The sequence below is a fragment of the Sus scrofa genome, chromosome 12, assembly GCF_000003025.6.
Source record: "Sus scrofa isolate TJ Tabasco breed Duroc chromosome 12, Sscrofa11.1, whole genome shotgun sequence".
NCBI classification, from domain to species: Eukaryota; Metazoa; Chordata; class Mammalia; order Artiodactyla; family Suidae; genus Sus; species Sus scrofa.
In genome coordinates this window covers 48,988,768-49,007,312 of record NC_010454.4, presented here as the reverse complement: position 1 = coordinate 49,007,312, position 18,545 = coordinate 48,988,768, and the positions used below count along the sequence as shown (strand labels likewise).

Below are 18,545 nucleotides of genomic sequence, written 5' to 3'. Positions count from 1 at the left end.
GTCCAGTCATCGAGTGACGGACGTTTGGACCGCCTCCACCTGGGGCTGTTATGAATCATACCACCAAGACCACCTACGTGCTAGTTTTTAGGTAGACATATGTGTCCTTTCTCTTAAGCACATATCTAGGAGGGGAATGGCTGGGTCCTTTGATAATTCTCTGTTGCACCCTCTGGGGAACTGCTAGACTGTTTTCCCAAGCAGCTGCATCATTTGACTTTGCCATCAGCTGCACACTCTCCATATCCCTGTCAACACAGTGCTATTATCTGTCTTTTTTTTTTTAATTCTAGCATCCCAGAGGCAAGAGGTGTTTCAATGCACGTTTAATGAGGTTGCTAATGACTTCCTAATGATCTGCCCAAGCAGGAGTCTGGATCATGAAGCTAGACGTCCCTGCACACCTGCCACAGCTGACCCTCCCTCCTGGACTGTCCCCTCTCCTGGCGTCTGAGATCTACGCCCCAGCCCACACTGCCAGGCTCTTTCCTCTCTCATCTTCTTCCCAATCTTATTCACCAGCTCTCCTCTCTCCACTTGCCCTTAAATGCAGGTCTTCCCCAGGCATTCTTTTTTTTTTTTTTTTTTTTTTTTTTGTCTTTTTTGCCATTTCTTGGGCTGCTCCCAAGGCATATGGAGGTTCCCAGGCTAGGGGTCAAATGGGAGCTACAGCTGCCAGCCTACACCAGAGCCACAGCAATGCAGGATCCGAGCCGTGTCTGCGACCTACACCACAGCTCACATCAACGCCGGATCGTTAACCCACTGAGCAAGCGCAGGGACCGAACCCGCAACCTCATGGTTCCTAGTCGGATTCGTTAACCACTGTGCCATGACGGGAACTCCTCCCAGGCATCCTAAACACCTCTTGAAACGCCACCTCCACCCCCAGAGATGCCCATCTCATCTCCTCCGGTCAAGGCCTCTCTCCCAAGCTCAATACCTGCAGTTCTGACCACTCTCAGCTCTGTCCTTCTCTCCTGGGGGCCCCACAAGGACCCACCTACATGTGTAGGTTCCAAACAGAGCTTTCCAGCCCCTCCATAAACCGACCCTGGTCCTGCATGCCCAAGCTCAGGGGACGGTGCCACCATTCGGGACTGCTGACAGACAACGTAGAGACCCGGACGTCAAAACCAAAGTGCCCCCCTTTCCCTCACAAGACTGTAAGCTTCTGGAAGGCAGGGTTGCATCTTCTGTAGCTCTTGTCGGAGCACGGAGCCCAACAGGTGGCAGCCATCAGGAGATGCTGCTCGCAGAACTAAAGGACAAGCGGGCTCAGCAATGAAAGGGTCGGAACGATCACTGGCAGGGACAGGTTAAGTATAATGCAATATGAGAGCTGCTTTTTAAAAGAAAAGAAAGAACATTCCAGAAGCCTAGAGGATGGTTCGATGAACTCTGCCTGGCAGAATCAGGGAAGGTTCCATAAGCATGGACATTTGCTTAAGTACTGGGGAAAAAAAAAAAGAGGCAAAGAAAGCAAAGAATCCAAGCGATGTTTCTAGTTTGGGTCAAATGAGACAAGGCTAACTTTGGAGAGTCCCGTGCTGAGACTAAGTTAAATCTGCCTCAGTGGATAAAGAGCTGAGTGAGTGACAGGAGACGTGCAGGTGCCAGGAGTGGGGACGAGGGTCGGAAGGAACCCATCTCCTGAATCTACACAGAGCCCTCCCCAAGGTGGGCATCTGACGGCTGCAGCAGTGGCAAGAGCTGCAAACCCCACATGGAGCGTTACCATCGTGTCCTGCTGTCCCCTTGGCCTTCAGAGCCCATGTGCAGACGAGGGAAGAGCCCCGACCTCCGCTTGATGGGGCTCCGAGACTGGTTCTTCGCCGTGGCCACCGCCACTGGAGGCTGCAGATAAAAGTGCCAGAGTGAGTGCTGACCTCCCAGACCCCGTCTTCTCCCCGGCTTTCCAATTTACAACGAGGTCCTGCAACCCCGCAGCTGGTCTGGAGGAGATCCCAGAAGACAGCAAGCAAGCCAGGAAGGTGGGGGGTCCAGCAACAGAAGCTGGGACCCTGAGACTCATGCCACCTGCAGCCTGTTTTCCTGTGTTCTTAACCCGAACCTTGTGGCCCCGGGAAATAATCTACCAAGGACCAGAATGCCTGGAGGAACACAGGGTCAAGGCCACCATAAGGAGAGCCCTGCATATTTAGAAGGACAGGATGATTCAAGGGGTCACAGATAGACAAATACAAAGCTGAGAGCCCTGGGAGAGCCTCTGGTCCAGCCTCTGGCTTTACCAGTGAGGAATCTGAGGAGCGGAGGAATGAGAAGATTCGGTCAAGGTCAGAGAGCAAATTACCAGCAGACGAGCACAAGGGCCCAGGGCTCCCGCCTCTGCATCTACTGCTCGTAAAGAAATGGGTCCAAGCTGGCATCTCAAAAATAAGACAGACTGAGAGCAGCAGAGGCAGGTTCACCCACAGCCCCAGGCAGGGGGAGCCCCCCAAGAATGTGCCTCTGCTTCCCCCACATGCCGGGGCGACCATGAAGAGGTTGGAGACTGAGAGGGGGAGAGGGGAGCCTATGGCCAATCTTCAGAGCCAACCAGCCCTCTAACCCAGGCCCCAGTTTCTGCCATCCACGTGCTGTGCAACCTCGGGTGGGTGGCAAAACTCTCTGGGCCTCAGTCTCCCCATCTGCAGAATGGAGCCCTGCCCTGTTCACTTCACAGACCTTCCGGGAGGAACTAGATAAGAGCTATGAAAATATTCAGTACATTCAATGAATTATGCATGAGCATTTATAATACTGATCATTAGTATCATGCTGGATACGGTCTATGACGAAAAGAAAAAAGAAAAGAAAAGCCTAATAGAAATCCAGAGTCACTTTGCTTTTTTTATTTGTTTTTTGTCTTTTTGCCATTTCTTGGGCCGCTCCCACGGCATATGGAGGGTTGCAGGCTAGGGGTTGAATCAGAGCTGTAGCCGCTGGCCTACACCACAGCCACAGCAACACAGGATCCAAGCCGCGTCTGCGACCTACACCACTGCTCACGCAACACCGGATCCTTAACCCACTGAGCAAGGGCAGGGATTGAACCCACAACCTCATGGTTCCTAGTCGGATTCGTTAACCACTGAGCCATGAAGGGAACTCCAGAGTCACATGCTTTTTAAGAGGACTGACTGGTTCCCTCCCTGGCCAACCCCTGGGGTGAGCAGAACAGACCCAAACCCACAGACCTGCCAGGCTCCTTCCCTGAGAACCATCTACACAGTGACTGAGAGCTTAGATTCTGGATCAGAGACCTGCAGTCGAATCCCAGCTCTTCCGCTTAGCTGGGTGACCTGTGGTAAGTTACTTAACCCCTCTGGGCCTCCTTTTCCTCAAATGTGAGGCAGAGAACTAACACATTCGTACCCACGTTTAGACACCTGTCATGGGACAGACAAGGTTCAAGAATGACTTAGCTCAGAGCCTGGCCCACAGCAAGTGGGGGCGGGGCGGGAAGACAGCTACTATTATTGGGTTTATTTGTTTGTTTGTTTGTTTGTTTGTCTTTTTGCCTTTTCTGGGGCTGCTCCCATGGCATACGGAGGTTCCCAGGCTAGGGTCTAATCAGAGCTGTAGCCGCCGGCCTATGCCACAGCCACAGCAATGCAGGATCCAAGCCGTGTCTGCAACCTACACCATAGCTCACGGCAACGCCGGATCCTTAACCCATTGAGCAAGGCCAGGGATTGAACCTGCAACCTCGTGGCTTCTAGTCAGATTCATTAACCACTGCGCCAGGACAGGAACTCCTGTTATTGTTGATAACCAAGCAAGGACGCTCCTCGCACAGCCCCTGGGCCAAGAAACTCACCTCCAGGCCATTTGCAGGCTTGGCCCTGAGGCGGCCCAGTGATCAAGGAAACTCAGAGAACAGGATGGCAAAGGGAGGGCCCGGGGTCTGGGCCAACCCCAGGTTCTGCCTGGGATGGAGGCTGCATTTCACAGGGCAGGGCCTGCCCCCCACCCCCCAAACAGTCTGTTTCCCTCTGTCATCCTGCTCTACTTGCCTGAGGGGCCCAAAGGACCCTCCCTGGGGGCCCCCATGCTGCCCCAGGGCCCTGGGCTCTCACCGAGAAGGTAGTCTTGGTGACCTCCATGCTGTTGTGGGAGATGCCCCCGCTGAGGCTGCCGGGAATGCCCCCGCTGTGCTGCTTCTTCTGGCTGCTCACCATGGTCTCCATGGAGTGGCTGCGCACGCGGATGGCCCTCTGTGGGGAGAGCAGGCAACAGGAGCCTCAGCGGTGGAGTCTGGTCCCTCCTGACGACCCTGCCTGCTTGACGTGGTCTGCAGACGCAGCCCTCGGCACGTGGACGCAGTGTCACGCACACCCACACCCTCAGTGGCCCCCGCTACAATCACAGCAGTTTGCAGAGAACTGTCATATATTCCATCCCACGCTCTAGGTGTGGTGGCTCTTTGCAGGCAGAGGCGAGAGAGGACACCAGCCGGCGGAGTCTGAGGGGTCAGTGTCCCAGCTCCCTGCAAGGGCGACAAAGGCTAGTATCCCCATTTTACAGGTGAGGAAAGTGAGCCTTGGACGGCTCACCAAACTTAGGTGACCCTGGTCTAGTCATCACCTCGTAAGCTACAGCTTTCTCGTCAGTTAAACGGGAGTGACGTGTTCCGCACAGGATCACGTGGGTACTGAAGACAGCCATGTGCCCAACCCCAACGGGACTCTTTTTTTGCAGAAAGCTAAGTGTGCTTCTCTATCCACACACTGGCTATCCCTGCACCGTCATCCCAAAGTGCACCTGTGCAACCTGGAATATGTTCTCCTTGCTGAACCATCAGGAGCTCTTACTAATCCGCGCGCTGAGCCTTCCCTCGTGCTTGCAGGGGCTGAAGAGGCCGTGAAGACAAGCCCTCAGCCCAGCACCGCTGCTGGAGGAGAAGATGTCTGCTCAGACTGGACAGGGCCCAGGGTCTCGGGGGCACACACTGCCAAGGAGCAAAGGGCGCATGGGCAAACAGAGAAGTGTGCAGGAGGGGACAACCAGGACCATCGGGGGCTTGTCACAGTGCATGCGGGGACAAGAAGCACAGCTAAAGGCAAGATCACTGAGCCCTCGGCAGGGACGGACCCGCAGGCCTCTGGTGCTCTGGAACTGGACCCAAGGGCAGCCGTCCCAGTGAGGCAGCTCTCACCTCAACCTGAGGGAGGGCTTCCTGACGAGGGAGGTCCCCGGGGATCCCGCCCACCACATGGATGATGCTCCCTGGCTCCGGAGGCCTTCAAAGATGACCTGAGCATCTAGGAAGGGAAGTTCTGCTCCAGGGACCCCCAAACCCTCCCATCACTTCCCGTTAATCAGTCAGTCACTCAATAACACGGTCAGGTGGTAATGCGGCTTAGCAGGCACAGGCCTGGGGTGCCAGGGTCCAACTGCCAGGATTTATATCTGGGCTCTCTTGCTCCACCAGCCATGAGCTGGTGCCCCTGGGAGGGTCCTCGGCTTTTCTGAGACTTACCTGTGAGCTGGGATGGAGGAGACCTACGCTGCGGGGCTGTGGTGAGAATACATATAAAGGCCCCTGCGCACCGGAAGTACCCCATACACATGGCTCCTCTCATCATTAGTCATAGGCATTTACTGTGTGCTTCCCGTGTGCCCAGCACTGGGCCAGAAACAGGGAGAATTATAGGAAGGGAATTAAAGAAGTGAAAGACACGGCCTGACCTCCAAGGGCATACAAGTCGCTGGGGGCACAAGACGCATTCCTAAAAGCAGAGCGATGCTAAGGCCCCAGGGCCTCAGGGGTGTGCCCTCTGCTTTCATTAGCTGTCCCCTGGGGCCTCGGACACACATGCAAAGCCACACAAATGACAGCATTATCAGTTACTCACATACAGGTGCCACTCCCCGCCCATGTCCCTTGCTGGCAGAGCAGCGGTTGCTCCAATGTCCCCTCTCCCCCCATGAGAAAAGAGTCTCGTGATCCATCTAAGGTGGTCAGTCACCCACCCCCCGGCCAAGGAACATGAGGGACATCTGCTGGCTTGGAGTGAGGTTTCCTCAATGGTCCCCAAAGAGATGTGACTTGTCTGCCCCTGAAACCACAGCCACCACCTTGGAGGCGTGAGGGGTCAGCCTGAGGGACAAAGCTGACAAGCAGGAGAGGCAGAGGGGAGAGAAGGAAACTGGATGACCACGAGTCACCTCGGGCCCTGTTTTAGGTGAGCTGATGGATTTTCCTTACTGTGTGTCGGAAAACTGACACAGAAGGACGAACATGTGGACACAGCTCCGTCCTCACTGGGTTCACTCCCACACTCGCACACACACGTGTCGGCGTCCACACTCCACGTGCCAGCCTCCAGATGCTCTCATATGGAAGAACTAATCTCCTTTCCTCTCTTGAAGCATCAAGGGAAGAGCCTGGTCTGTGGCATGGTGGTCCCAAGAAAAGAGCATAAATATTGCTCCAACCCAAATAGCAGGTTCCTCCTGGATCGTTCCCTGAGGTCAGGCATTCTGCAAGCTCAGGACCCAGCAAGGACTGCATTCTGCCTGCCTTTCTCTCCCGACAAGGGAAGCTGATTCAGGAAGGAGGACTGTTTGTAATATGACTGCCCTAGAAACAAATTACCCTGGAATGAGACACAGAGCCTACCAGCCTCATATTCTGGGTGCCGCCTAGCCTCACTCGTCTGAGCCAAAGACACCCCAAAAGGAACGTCATCTCTCTCTGCCTCTCCCTTTCTCGACTATACCACAGAGTCGCCTAGCAACAGTTTTCTGCAACATTTAAAACACCCAGCACATTCTATTCATTTCATCACGCAAAGATCATTAAGTCATGGACCCTTTAAAGAACGGAGGGCAGAAAGGCTGGGGGCATGATTCGGAAAGGTCCCTGGATAAGCATCAAGGTTTCTTAAATGAGTCAAGTGCTCCTGGAATCTCAGCATCATTTCATGTCCACCACCACTATCATCACCAATAGTGACATGTCAATTTATCATGTATGTCCTGATGTATTCCTTGCTGTCTCTTTGCAGAAAGGGCTGGAAATGGGTAATAAGCCCTGTGAGATGCTATCTGGTCTACGGAGTTCCATAGACATGGACTTACTCAATCCTGCCCTCAGAAATGCAGAGAGGATGGCACTGATAGAAAAGGTCCTGGGAGTTCCCATCATGGCTCAGCGGTTAGCGAAACCAACTAGCATCCCTGAGGACACGGGTTCGATCCCTGGCCTCGCTCAGTAGGTTAAGGACCCAATGTTGCCTCAAGCCACAGAGGAGGTCAGAGACACAGCTTAGATCCAGCGTGGCCGTGGCCGTGGCCGTGTCCAGCAGCTTCGGGTCCAATTCGACTCCTAGTCTGGAAACGCCCATGTGCCACAGGTGTGGCCTAAAAATAAATAAATAAATAATGATGCTTGATTTGGACAAAATCATCCAGTGACATGGACTCAAGTCTTCCAGATTTCAATCTAACGCAGAGCTGGACGCACCACCTTCTCAAGCCGAGCAGAAGACCTGATCAAGGGCGAAGACAAGAACGGAGCCCAGGGCTAAGGGAAAAGAGAGGCAGGAGGGAACAGGCAAGTGAAGCCTCTGCGTGGACATCGGCTCTGCAGGGACCAGCTGGACCTGCTCCCACTCAGCCCCTACATATCTGGGCCACCGTGCATCACCCCTCTGCCTGCATTTTCCCAGGGACGGGCTGCTCACTGCTTCCAAGATCCAGCTGTGGACAGCCTAACCTCTGCAAAAGAATTCTAGGCACCGACCTGAAATCTTACCATTTCTACGCCTTGGAGTCTTGGAACCTGACTGTTCCACAGGTCCCTACCTTTCCTCACAACCTGCTTCTTCCTAGCCAGTCACCTCTGCTGGCATCACTGTGCTCAGTCACCGGGGCTTCCCAGCCCTCAGGTCACCTCAAGGCTTACCTTCAAACGGGTTCTCCTGTGGGGAGAAAGCAGCCCTCTCTCGGGGCCCACTTGTGTCGTTTCATGTCAGCCCGGGGTTCGACACACCAGCTAGTGTCACGGAGGGAGCACATCTCCTCCAGGTCACCAACAAACCTCTGTGCTTACAAACGGGTTTTGCAAGTGTTGCAATTTAACAAACTCGCCTTAAGGGACACAGTGCACAAGGAAGAGCACTAAGGGGGATGTGCCTGTGGGCACCAGGCACGCAACAGAGGCAGGAGCCCTTGGAGAGGAAGATGCTAACTGAAGGTCGGCTGAGATGGCTCCAAGTCGAAAGTCCTAAGGTTCAGAATGGGGTCTTCTTTCCTCCAGCAACCTGGTGGGACAGGAAATATCCCTCCATATCTCCATGCAGACAGACCAGAGCTCCAAGCCACGAGCACAGGGCTTGGAGGAGATTTCTGCAGCCTGGTGCTCCTCTCCTGCCACTAGGGGTCAGATCAAACCAAGGCATCAACTATCCCAGTCCCTCGGAGGCTGGAACAAAGTCATTTGACAACTCCCTGCTGCCCACTGTGCCTTCTCCTCCCTGGTCCTCCGTCTCCCTTTTGCATGATGAGGTCAGCAGAGGTCAGGGCTAGCTCCGGGTTTTTAAAACGTGGCTCACACATGTTTTAGGTACACAGCAAGTGGATACATCACATAGCATCACTCTTCCATTTCATCATGGACCAATAAAAACTTCATCGACAGTTGGCGGTGGCTGAGAAGGCATTTGAGAACAATAGTCTAGAGATCAGTATTTTTCAGCTTCTCGTCCTGCAGTCGTTTCGTATACCACTCCCTTCAAGAGGGTTTCCATGGGGGTCTGGGTGAGGAACTCCAGGGGACTGCCAGTGACACACAGCTCCACCCCAGGGACCCCAAGAAGAAATATCAAAGCTAGAGATGAGTTCCTGAGCTGCATCAGACCACAGGCCTGGCCATAGGCACAGCCCAAACATCAGAACACCCAGTGGCTGGGCTCCAGGCTACCGTGCTTGGTCTACACCCTGCTTGGGAGACGTGAGGGCAGCGACGAAAGGACAGGGCGAAAGAGCCTGGGTTCCCAGCAGGGGGCTGCACAAAAACTGATCATAACTGGCAGAGCTCTGAAGGCTTACTCTGTGTGACCAACTGTGACCGTCCCCTCCCTCGCCTGCAGTGCTGCCTCGAGACACACAGGGAAACAAGAACACAGAAGCTGGTCTATCTCAGCCTACAGCTGGAAGGATTTAGGGTTGAAAAGATGAATTCCCTGGATTATGGGATCAAAGACAAGCAGGGATGAAGTCCTGACGCATCTCTCTCAGAAAGCCCTTCAGGCAGGCCCCTTGGAATCAAAGACAAATCAACCAATTGTCCTGCTGAAGGGAGGGGCCTGGACAAAGGGCCTCAGGCCACTCTCCCCTAAACCCGCAACCTGTCTATAGCTGCTAGGCCCTTTTGTCCACTGGGCACCGTGGACACAGCCTACAAGCTTTTCCAGGTCATAAAAATATTTGAAACCTGAAAAAAAAAATAGCATAATATATATAATAATCATTAATAATTCCCAAATACAGAAAGAAAGCTGCAACACTGAAAGCAACACATGCTTCATTACATGTCTGTAAAATACAACATTAGTTAGCTTGTCAACAGCAGCTCAAGTCTGACATAAATTATATTGACTGTACGATGCAAGAGCCGTGTGAGAGGCTTACTGGGGTGGGGGGGCGCTACAGAGGTTTTTCCTAATTACAGGGTCTCACAGTCACCCCTCGCATGGCTGGGCCAGCTGGCCTGGTTCCCTCTTTCCTCCCCTCTCTTCTTACCTCTTCTCCCTTGCTCCCCTTTCTTCCTATCTCCCCATTTCTATTTCATCCTGGCTCCACTGTCCATCAGGACTAAAACAGAAGCCCCAGGAATCTCCCACCCGCCTAGGCAAGTGCTTGGCCCACTACCCCCACCCCTGTGAGGAATCTCAGCAGCTGGCCCCGATCAGGGCCAGCAGAGCCCTGCCCTGCTCTTGCGGTCCAGCCTGGCAGCGAGAGATTAACCCCAGGCTTGCCCAGGCTGGGCTAGCACGGTGAGTTGAAATCGAGTCGGGAACCAGGAGGCAGCGTCACAGAGCTGTAAAGAGCAGGGGCTTTGGAATCACTTGTGATAGAAAATGATGAAACATAATATGAGAAGGAGAAGGTGTGTCTATATACATAAGACTGGGTCACTTCGCAGTACAGCAAAAATTGACAGAACAATGTATATCAACTATAACTTAAAAATTTAAAAAAAAAAAAAAAAAAAAAAAAAAAAGAACAGGGGCTTTGGAATCCAGCAGACCTGGATTCAACTCTCATGGCTGCTGCTGGCTGACTTGGACAAATTGCTTTGTCTCTTGGAGTCTTAGTTTCCGCACATGTAAAATCACACCCATCATTATTAAAATTGAGTCTGAATTATCAGACCAAGATTCTTATGCCCATAATAACAGCCTTCCTCACAGGGCACAGAGGGCAGTCGTGAGGCTTTCGATGGGATAATGTGTGTTAAACTTTCCTTTTCCATGAAACAATTATAACCGCTCACACTTCCGCTGAGCATTTCTTGTATTCCAGGCTGTGTGTATTTTCCGGGCGTTATTTCAATGAGTTCTCCCATTGACGCCACGGCCGAGGTTCTACTCATCATCCCTGGGTTGTTGATAAGAAAACTGTAGCTCAGAGGCTGGAAAGACCATACCCAGGATCACGCAGAGCTGGGATTCTAAGACAGCCGCGTCTAACCCTAACCCCACACACACTGCCACCAAAATGGTAGCTTTACAGCTCTTTCTGCAATGGGAAATCCAGTAGAACTCGGATCTAAAACCCAAAAAACCTGGGTTGGAAACAAGGCCCTACCTCTACTGCAGGTATGAGGTTTTGAGCAGCCCTTTGCCCTTTCTCAGCGCATCCCCTCCTGTGTGAGCCAAAATAACAAGACACAAGTTCTGCCAACTGCACAGGATTGCAGCCAGGCTCAAATCAGAGGCTAGATGTATGTGCTGTGTGAACCAACAAGCACTGGGCCAGCACAGCTTTATCCCATGCCAGCTGTCTGTTCGAGCCTCCTTTGAATACTTCCAGGGACAGGAAGCTCACCACTTATTTTAGTAGCTCATTCTGGTTAGAAAGTCCTTCCTTTGCAAAGTCCACAAGGATGTGCCTGTAACTCCATCCACCAGCCCTGCCCAGATCCTCCAGAGCCCTGCCAGAGGGGAACAATCCTTGCAGTCCCCCCTCTGGCTGCTGAAGACCCCTAAGGCTCGTGTCCTCGCTCCTGCCATCCCACCCTCGGCTCCCCAACCACAGAAAGAAGCAGATAGAAGCAGTAATGTTCTTGCTTCGCCTGGGCCCCTCTCCTGCTGCTAACGCTTCCCCTACCCCTGCTTAGCAGACTCCTGAGCCGGGAGATGATCCAGCTCAGACAAGGAAAACACTGTTGCCTGCTCTGACCACTCACACTTGCCGACGCCCCTGCCCTCTGCAACCACCTGCAATGTCCCTGCTGGTCCTGCCACCTCTGGCTGACGCTTGGGCTCTGGAGTCAGGATCACGTGGACTTGGCCCTGTTGTCTTCTCTTATGCCCCCCACCCCGCCCCCTCCCCACCCTAGCAATCCCCAGCCACTCTTGTGCCTGTACCTTAAAAGACTCCAGGAATCCCCCGTGGCCCCCATTCTCAAACTTGTCCTCTTCGGGGCCCAGTCCCAGCATGGCCTGTGTGTGGGCATGGAGTTCATCGTGAAGGTTGTCCAGGAGGGCAGCCCTCGTCCGGTCCTGAAAGGGAAAAGGGTGAGGGCTGTGAAGCGGGCACTCACGGCAGAGGCATGCCCTCTCCCTGGGCGGCTGCAGACGCATGGCCCAAGGGCTGTTATTCTGGCACACCGCACCCAGGTGACAGGAATGAGCCACATCCAGGCTGGGCTCTACACTCCCAAATGCTGCAGCTCTGTGCCCAGCCCTTTGCCCTCTTCCCTCTGCCCCCTTCCTAGGCACCCACACCCTCCTAGGGCTCTGCCCTGATAACTCCCATCCCAGATCTGCCCAAGCGCCACCTCCAGGTACCCAACAGCCCACAGCTCCTCTCCATCCAGAGGTGCGTCCAAGGCTGTACACAACCTCCAGGGGGCGCCATTCACGCAGACCAGGACCAGCACCTCCAAACCTCAAGTCCAAACTGAACTCATCTCCAGACTTTCCCAAGTCAGCGAAGAGCCCAAGCCAAAGGCCCAAGAGCCACCCCACAGTCCCATCCACAGGAGTCCAAGTCTTCCGGACTCCGACCATGTCCTGTGCCCGGGATAAGCAAGCTGTCATTGTCTCTCCCAGGCTCCTGGAATAGCTTCTGACTGGCCGCCCTTCCTGCCCTCCTCCCCTTCAACCTGCCCCACTCCCACCTCCCCCTACACCTTATTAGGGCCTCAGCACTTCTAGCTCAAAGCCTTTCTGGATCTACCTCCCTCGCCTAGCGTTTCCATCTGGGCCTCCCACCATTCCATCCCCACCGTGAATCTTCTCAGGCAAGATTCATCCAATCCTTTGGAATCATCCAGCCCTCTGGAGCTCCCTCACAACATCAAGCTCTGAATCTGCCTGGCCTTCGCTTTGCTGTTCCCCAGGCCTGGCATAACCCTCCCCACTCTCTCGTCCCAGGAAAAGAAAATTCCTTAGCTATTCAGATTCAGCAGCTCAAGGGCCACTTCTTCCAGGACGTCTTCCCCGAACATACCCTCCATTCCCCATAGACAGAAGCAGCCTCTGTGCTGGCTTCCACCCGAGTCCAGGGCACTACATCATACCTGTCTCCCATCAGCCTATGAGCCCTACCAGGGCAGAAATCATGTCTCACTTTTCCCATTCGCCCAGGGAACAGCACAGAGCCCAGCACAGTGTAGGTGCTCAATAAATGATGAGCGAATGGTTGAAGGGACCTAAAGTTTGGATGACGTTCCCACAGGAAGAAAGGCTTCGAGGCGCAAAGATGGTGCTTTCCCACTTTACACAGCCCCCGAGAACAGCCCCCCGAGAAAGGCTGGCGGGGAGGGCAAGAGCAAGACCAGAAACCGTGCTCTCACCTCCAGCTTGGCAAACTTGTCTGACTTGCAGCAAGCGTTCTCTGCGTTGGTGAGCTTGGTGAGCAGAAACTCCCTGAACTCCGGGCCCTGGAACAGAACAGACCCCGCTCTCAGCTGTCGCCTAAAGGCCTTCAGCCACGATAAGAGGTAGGCAGAACAGGGGACCCGGGGAGAGCCCCTGAAAGGGCCCCTTCTGACATTTCATCCTTTCTAGCCCAGCCCAAGCCTATCTGCTCAGGTGCCAACATGGAAACCAGCTTCCCTGGTGCTGGAAAATAAACCCCTCCACACTCGGGGTGGCAGTTCCATGACTTGGAGGCCGTTTGTGCCCTGGGTCTGGAATATGGCATAAAAATCTTTTTTGATTTATTTATTTATTTGCATTTTAGGGCCCCACTTGCACCTATGCAAGTTCCCAGGTTAGATGTTGAATTAGAGCTGCAGCTGTCAGCCACAGCAACAGCTACACGGGCTCTGAGCTGCATCTGCAACCTACACCATAGCTCACAGCAATGCTGGATCCATAACCCACTGAGTGAGGCCAGGGATCAAACCCGCATCCTCAGGGATACTAGTTTAGATCATCACCCACTGAGGCGCAACAGACACTCCAAACACCCTTCTTTAGCAGAAAGACAACCCCAGTATCAAACACCCTGGCAAGAGGCCCTGTGCTGGGCCAGGCTGGCAGCACGAGGAGACGGGGGGAAACACCCCAAGGGAAGAAGGTTCTCCTGAAGTTCCCAGCCCAATTCAGTCCCCCTCCAACCACGGCCCCAGGGCTGTAGAAACCGAGAGTCCGTCTCAGACATGAGAGAGGCAGAAAGGAGAGGTTCTTACCTTTTGGAAAACAGGGGGGCTGGGCAGAGGTGGGCCAAAGGCAGGCACATCTTCCCGTGCAGTGACAGCGACCTAAAACAGAGGCTTGGTGTGGGCCAGGAGGGAGCAGATCCAGGCTGAGGATGACAAGCATCCCAAGCCCGGGTTCTGGGGAGCCCCCTTCCCATGCAGGTCTACTCCCCTTCTCTCTCCTCCCCGTCCAGAATTCAAAGGCAATGCCTCCTGAGCCACAGCCCACACACTTGAGGCCCTGTTCCTAGAAGTGGGGCTGGATAGCGTGGGGCCATCCACTGCCCTCATCTGCATTCCTGGAGGCCGGAAGCAAGTTTGGCAAGATGACTGGACAGGGCTGAGGAGCAGCCTGGAACCCTACTTTCAAAGCAGTGCAAGAGCCCAGGAGATGCTATGTCATTACCTCATTCCACCGGGATGCTAATCCTACCGAGAAGGCACAGGGAGAATTATCAGTCCTGTATTCCTGGTGCCAAGGCAGATGCTGAGAGCCATGGAGTCATCACCCCAAAGGCACGCAGGACGTTAGCCCCAGAGGAGAACAGAGAATCCAGGGCTACCTGCCCCTTCTCTGGGATTCTTTCCCACAGTACTGACTCTCAGACCCAGCCACGCGTCAGAATAACTTCGAGGGTTTAAAAATAAATACCAATTGCATGGGCTCCACCCCAAACCTACTGAATCAGCAGCTCTGGGGTGGAGCCAAGAATCTGCAACTGTTAAACACTCCTAGGAGCGTCTGTGTGGTATTTGGGGGCCCTGGTCTCAGACACAAAGGGTTGGTCAGTCTGGGTGAGGCTTGAACTAACAGAGCACCAGGGCCCAGGCTGGGAATTGGGAGCTGGGGGGACACCAAGGTGCTCTGTGGGGGGGTCTCCCAGGCTCAGGACAGGCGCTGTCCCTCCATCCCCCCTCTCTGCATGGTGTCCTGGTTTCACCTGCTCTCAGCCCACGAGACTGCAGGCCTCTCTGGAGAGTCTGCTCTCACCCTTCCCTGGGTGGCTGCTGACGTGAGCCCAGCCCTGGAGCACCGCCAGCCTCCCAGGCCTGTGAAGTAGGGCAGACGCAGAAAGTCTGCCAGACGGGGTGAACAGGCAGCTCAGAGCTGGAGCGGGGCCAAGGAAAGGCCCTGCCAGGGTCTGGAGGGGAGGAGAGCGGGAGGGGGGCTGGTCAATATGACTTTCTCTCCCCAAGCACAAGGCTGTCTGCATGGCCCACACTGCAGTGCCCAGAGTCAGGAAAGGATGTGTGTTTGGCTGATTCCAGCTGCCAAATAGTTCCCCTCGGCCACCCACTGTGCACCCATGGCACACGTCAAGAATTCCACCCAAAGAGCCAAAATTGGGGCCAGGGTAGTGGAAGGGGGAAGGCTGCTGAGAGGCTGCTGATGGGGACAAGGCCAGAGGCCAGGCCTGGCTCTGCCCTCTTCCCACCTGACGCCCCCTCCTTCTCAGGCTTGCATTAGAGTGGTCTGTGCTGACTGGGTAAGTAGCTCCAGATATGCTCTTTTTTTTTTTTTTTTTTTTTTTTTTTTTTTGGCTTTTTAGGACTGCGCGCATGGCATATGGAGGTTCCCAGGCTAGGGGTTGAATTGGAGCTATAGCCGCCGGCCTACACCACAGCCACAGCCACGCCAGATCTGAATTGCGTCTGTGACCTACACCAAAGCTCATGGCAACACCAGATCCTTAACCCACTGAGTGAGGCCAGGGATCGAGCTTTCATCCTCATGGATGCTAGTCAGATCTGTTTCTGAGCCAGGACGGGAACTCCCAGATAGGCTCTTAAATGCACCCAAATCTCCCAGCAGACAGGCCCCATGAGCCCCCTGAAGCAGCCAATTCAGAAAGGCAGGGGACAGTATCCTTCGTCTGATGGCCATTCTCTATCCCCATGTGCTCCTGCTCCTGACCGCTTCTGAAAAAATACCCCGGCTTTTGTGGTTTCCTCCTCTTGGGGAGAACTGGGGTGCTGGGCTGAAAGCAGAAGCTGCCTGAACACAACCCCACCTTCCTCTTTTCTAAATCCAGCCAGGGCCTCCCAGAAGCGGCTGGGGCAGGGCTCAGAAGGAGAGAGACTGCAGGTGACTCTGGGGAAGAGACTCTTGGAGACTGGAAAGCAGAAGGAGGCGTGGGTGTGTGAGTAATAAGGATGCGCCCGGGATGCGGGAAGCCTCCGACGACTCCAGATGTGATAAGATCCCCAGGTCTGTCCAAGCCTCGCCTGGAAGCCTTAGAGGACCCCTCGATTGCTCACACGACAGAGCAGCTGTGGGGAAAGTGGCTCCACAGAGGGTAGCCCGGCCCCTGGGCAGCTTCAAGCAAGATCCCCGACGTCCTTGGAGGGCTTAAGGCACTGGGGCAATGTAAGCTCAGACAGGGTTGCGGGGACTCAGCTGGAATTTCCTTCAAGGCTAGCAGGACGGGGACGAAATTCCCGTCTGCACACTCATCCAGGGTGCTGGTTCGTGCACACCCAAGCTTGTGGGTCCATGTTCCTACCAGCTCCGACGGCTGGGTGATGAGACCACAGCTAGACCTGGACGGAACTCTGGCACCACTGTTTCCAGACTGTGGCCTTGGGCCTTAAGAAGCATAAGCTGTCAGTCTCAGTTTGCTCCCCCATAAAAAGGGCCCACAGGAGGCCTGCCTGGCCGGAGGCTTGTGAGAATTCGAGAAGGCTGCTTTTAAGGGCCTGGCAAGGTGCACAGCACAGAGCAAGTACCCGGTGAGGGGTAACCGTGGTCCCTCGGTGCCCTTTCACTTTCCCTATTGACTTGCACCTAATAAAGACGCCTGAAATACTACAGAGCTCCCCAAACCACTTCCTAATCCACCACACACACACCCCTCTTTCTCAACTCCCCTTCCTTCCCCTCCACACGTGTCAGGGCTAGAGGAAGCTCAGAGGCTGCCTGCTCCAACTTCCTCATTTCACACAGATGGAAACAGAGGCCCAGAGAGGGAAGGAACTGGCCCGAGGTCACACAGCAGTCAGAGGCAGAGCCAGGATTCTAGAGCTTCTCAGTTGGCTCCTTTCTGCACATCCCCGCCCCGGGCCTCCCGCCCCCGACTTCCTCTTCTTTCCTGTTGTTCACTCTTCCCAGTGGGGGCCTCCTGGGTCATTGCTCAGCCCCGAGGGAAACCTCACCCTCCTTTGCCTTAGCCGCTAAGCCTGCAGGGGTCAGCTAAGGTCTCACGTCGCCAGGACTCCCTGGGGGATCTAACCAGGTCCCATCACTGGGGTGCTGTAGAGGGCATGCATTGACAGAGCCTCTGAAGGCTGATCTCCCTCCCTGCCCTCTGTGCCCCCACCTGGCCCCCACTCCCAGGTCTCACCTTCCAGCTTCAAGGTTTTGCCTGGCAGGTGGAGCCCAAGGCCCCACATCCAGGCACAGCCCCACTCTCCTCCCTGGGAGCTGTGCTTCTCACCACCTCTCTGAGGACAGTGCCTTTCCCTGGACCAGAGACTCCGGCTGGGGAGACTCAGTAAAGACTTCCAGCCTCAGCACCGGAGGTGGGATGGGGCTTTGGGGGATCCTTAATTTTCCTCTTTCCTATTTTCCTCCTCTGCTAAAGCCCTAGGAAAGTGGAGAGCCGGTTAGCAGAACTCCATTTTCTACGAGGAAACCAAAAGCAACACTAAATGGCCACAAGAGGCCTCCTCCTGCCAGCAGAGGCCCAGCAGACAAGCCACACAGCCGTACATGACTGCCTGGCAGGGCCTGGCAGCCCTCGTATCACACAGCTTTACTCTGCAGATCCTTCTCCACAACCTTCTGCCTCCACCGGCTGTGAAAAGAGTTGGTGGAGGGGCTGACCTGTACTCACAGCCTCTCCTGTCCCTTCCCTGAAGCTGCTTCTATGTCCCTTCCCCCTGCCCACACAGCAGGCACTGAATGAGTACACCTGCTGCCACCAACAAATGAATCAAGCAGCTGTTTGACGTGAATGCCCATGTCGGCCAAAGCCTTCAAGGAAATATCCAAATCAAGATGTCTTCAGGAGTTCCCGTCGTGGTGCAGTGGTTAACGAACCTGACTAGGAACCATGAGGTTGCGGGTTCGGTCCCTGCCCTTGCTCAGTGGGTTAACGATCCGGCGTTGCCGTGAGCTGTGGTGTAGCTCACAGATGTGGCTCAGATCCTGCATTGCTGTGGCTCTGGCATAGGCCAGTGGCTACAGCTCCAATTCGACCCCTAGCCTGGGAACCTCCATATGCCGCGGGAGCGGCCCAAGAAATGGCAAAAAGACAAAAAAAAAAGACGTCTTCAACTTAATGACAGAGAAGCGTGAACATGAGCACATGAAGGAGTTGGTTCTGCTCAACAGGAGAGAGTGTGGGCTCCTTTTGTTTTTAGAGGCCTCCTATTTGGCTTTAAAGCTGATATAAAATGTTTTTTAACAAATGACACATAGTAAAGTGTTCAATGTAATGTGTTTTTTTGGCTGTGCCCACAGCATGCAAAAGTTTCTGGGCCAGGGATCGATCCTGAGCCACAGCAGTGACAATGCCAAATCCTTAACCACTAAGCCGTCAGGGAACTCCTAAAGCCAATGCAAATATTTGTACTTAATATACTTGGGTTTGTACTGATATAACAATTGTACAATATAACAATTCTACGTCATTGTGTAGATATAATTGTTATATAATTA

The 18,545-nt window shown here is 54.2% G+C and overlaps 1 protein-coding gene across 25 annotated transcripts in view; it reads right to left on the bottom strand.

Moving 5' to 3' along the window:
- Positions 1–18,545, bottom strand: part of RAP1GAP2 (RAP1 GTPase activating protein 2) — a 211,284-nt gene that overhangs the window by 10,805 nt on the left and 181,934 nt on the right. For all 25 annotated transcript variants that reach the window (XR_002337315.1, XM_021067635.1, XM_021067652.1 and 22 more), the window contains 5 exons: positions 13,877–13,948; positions 13,037–13,123; positions 11,604–11,738; positions 4,083–4,220; positions 1,739–1,857 (listed from right to left, as the gene is read on the bottom strand). Coding sequence is in view for 24 of the 25 variants with exons in the window: in XM_021067635.1 (XP_020923294.1) it covers positions 1,739–1,857; positions 4,083–4,220; positions 11,604–11,738; positions 13,037–13,123; positions 13,877–13,948 (551 nt within the window). In the remaining variant the exon portion in view is untranslated. The remainder of the gene's footprint in view (positions 1–1,738; positions 1,858–4,082; positions 4,221–11,603; positions 11,739–13,036; positions 13,124–13,876; positions 13,949–18,545) is intronic.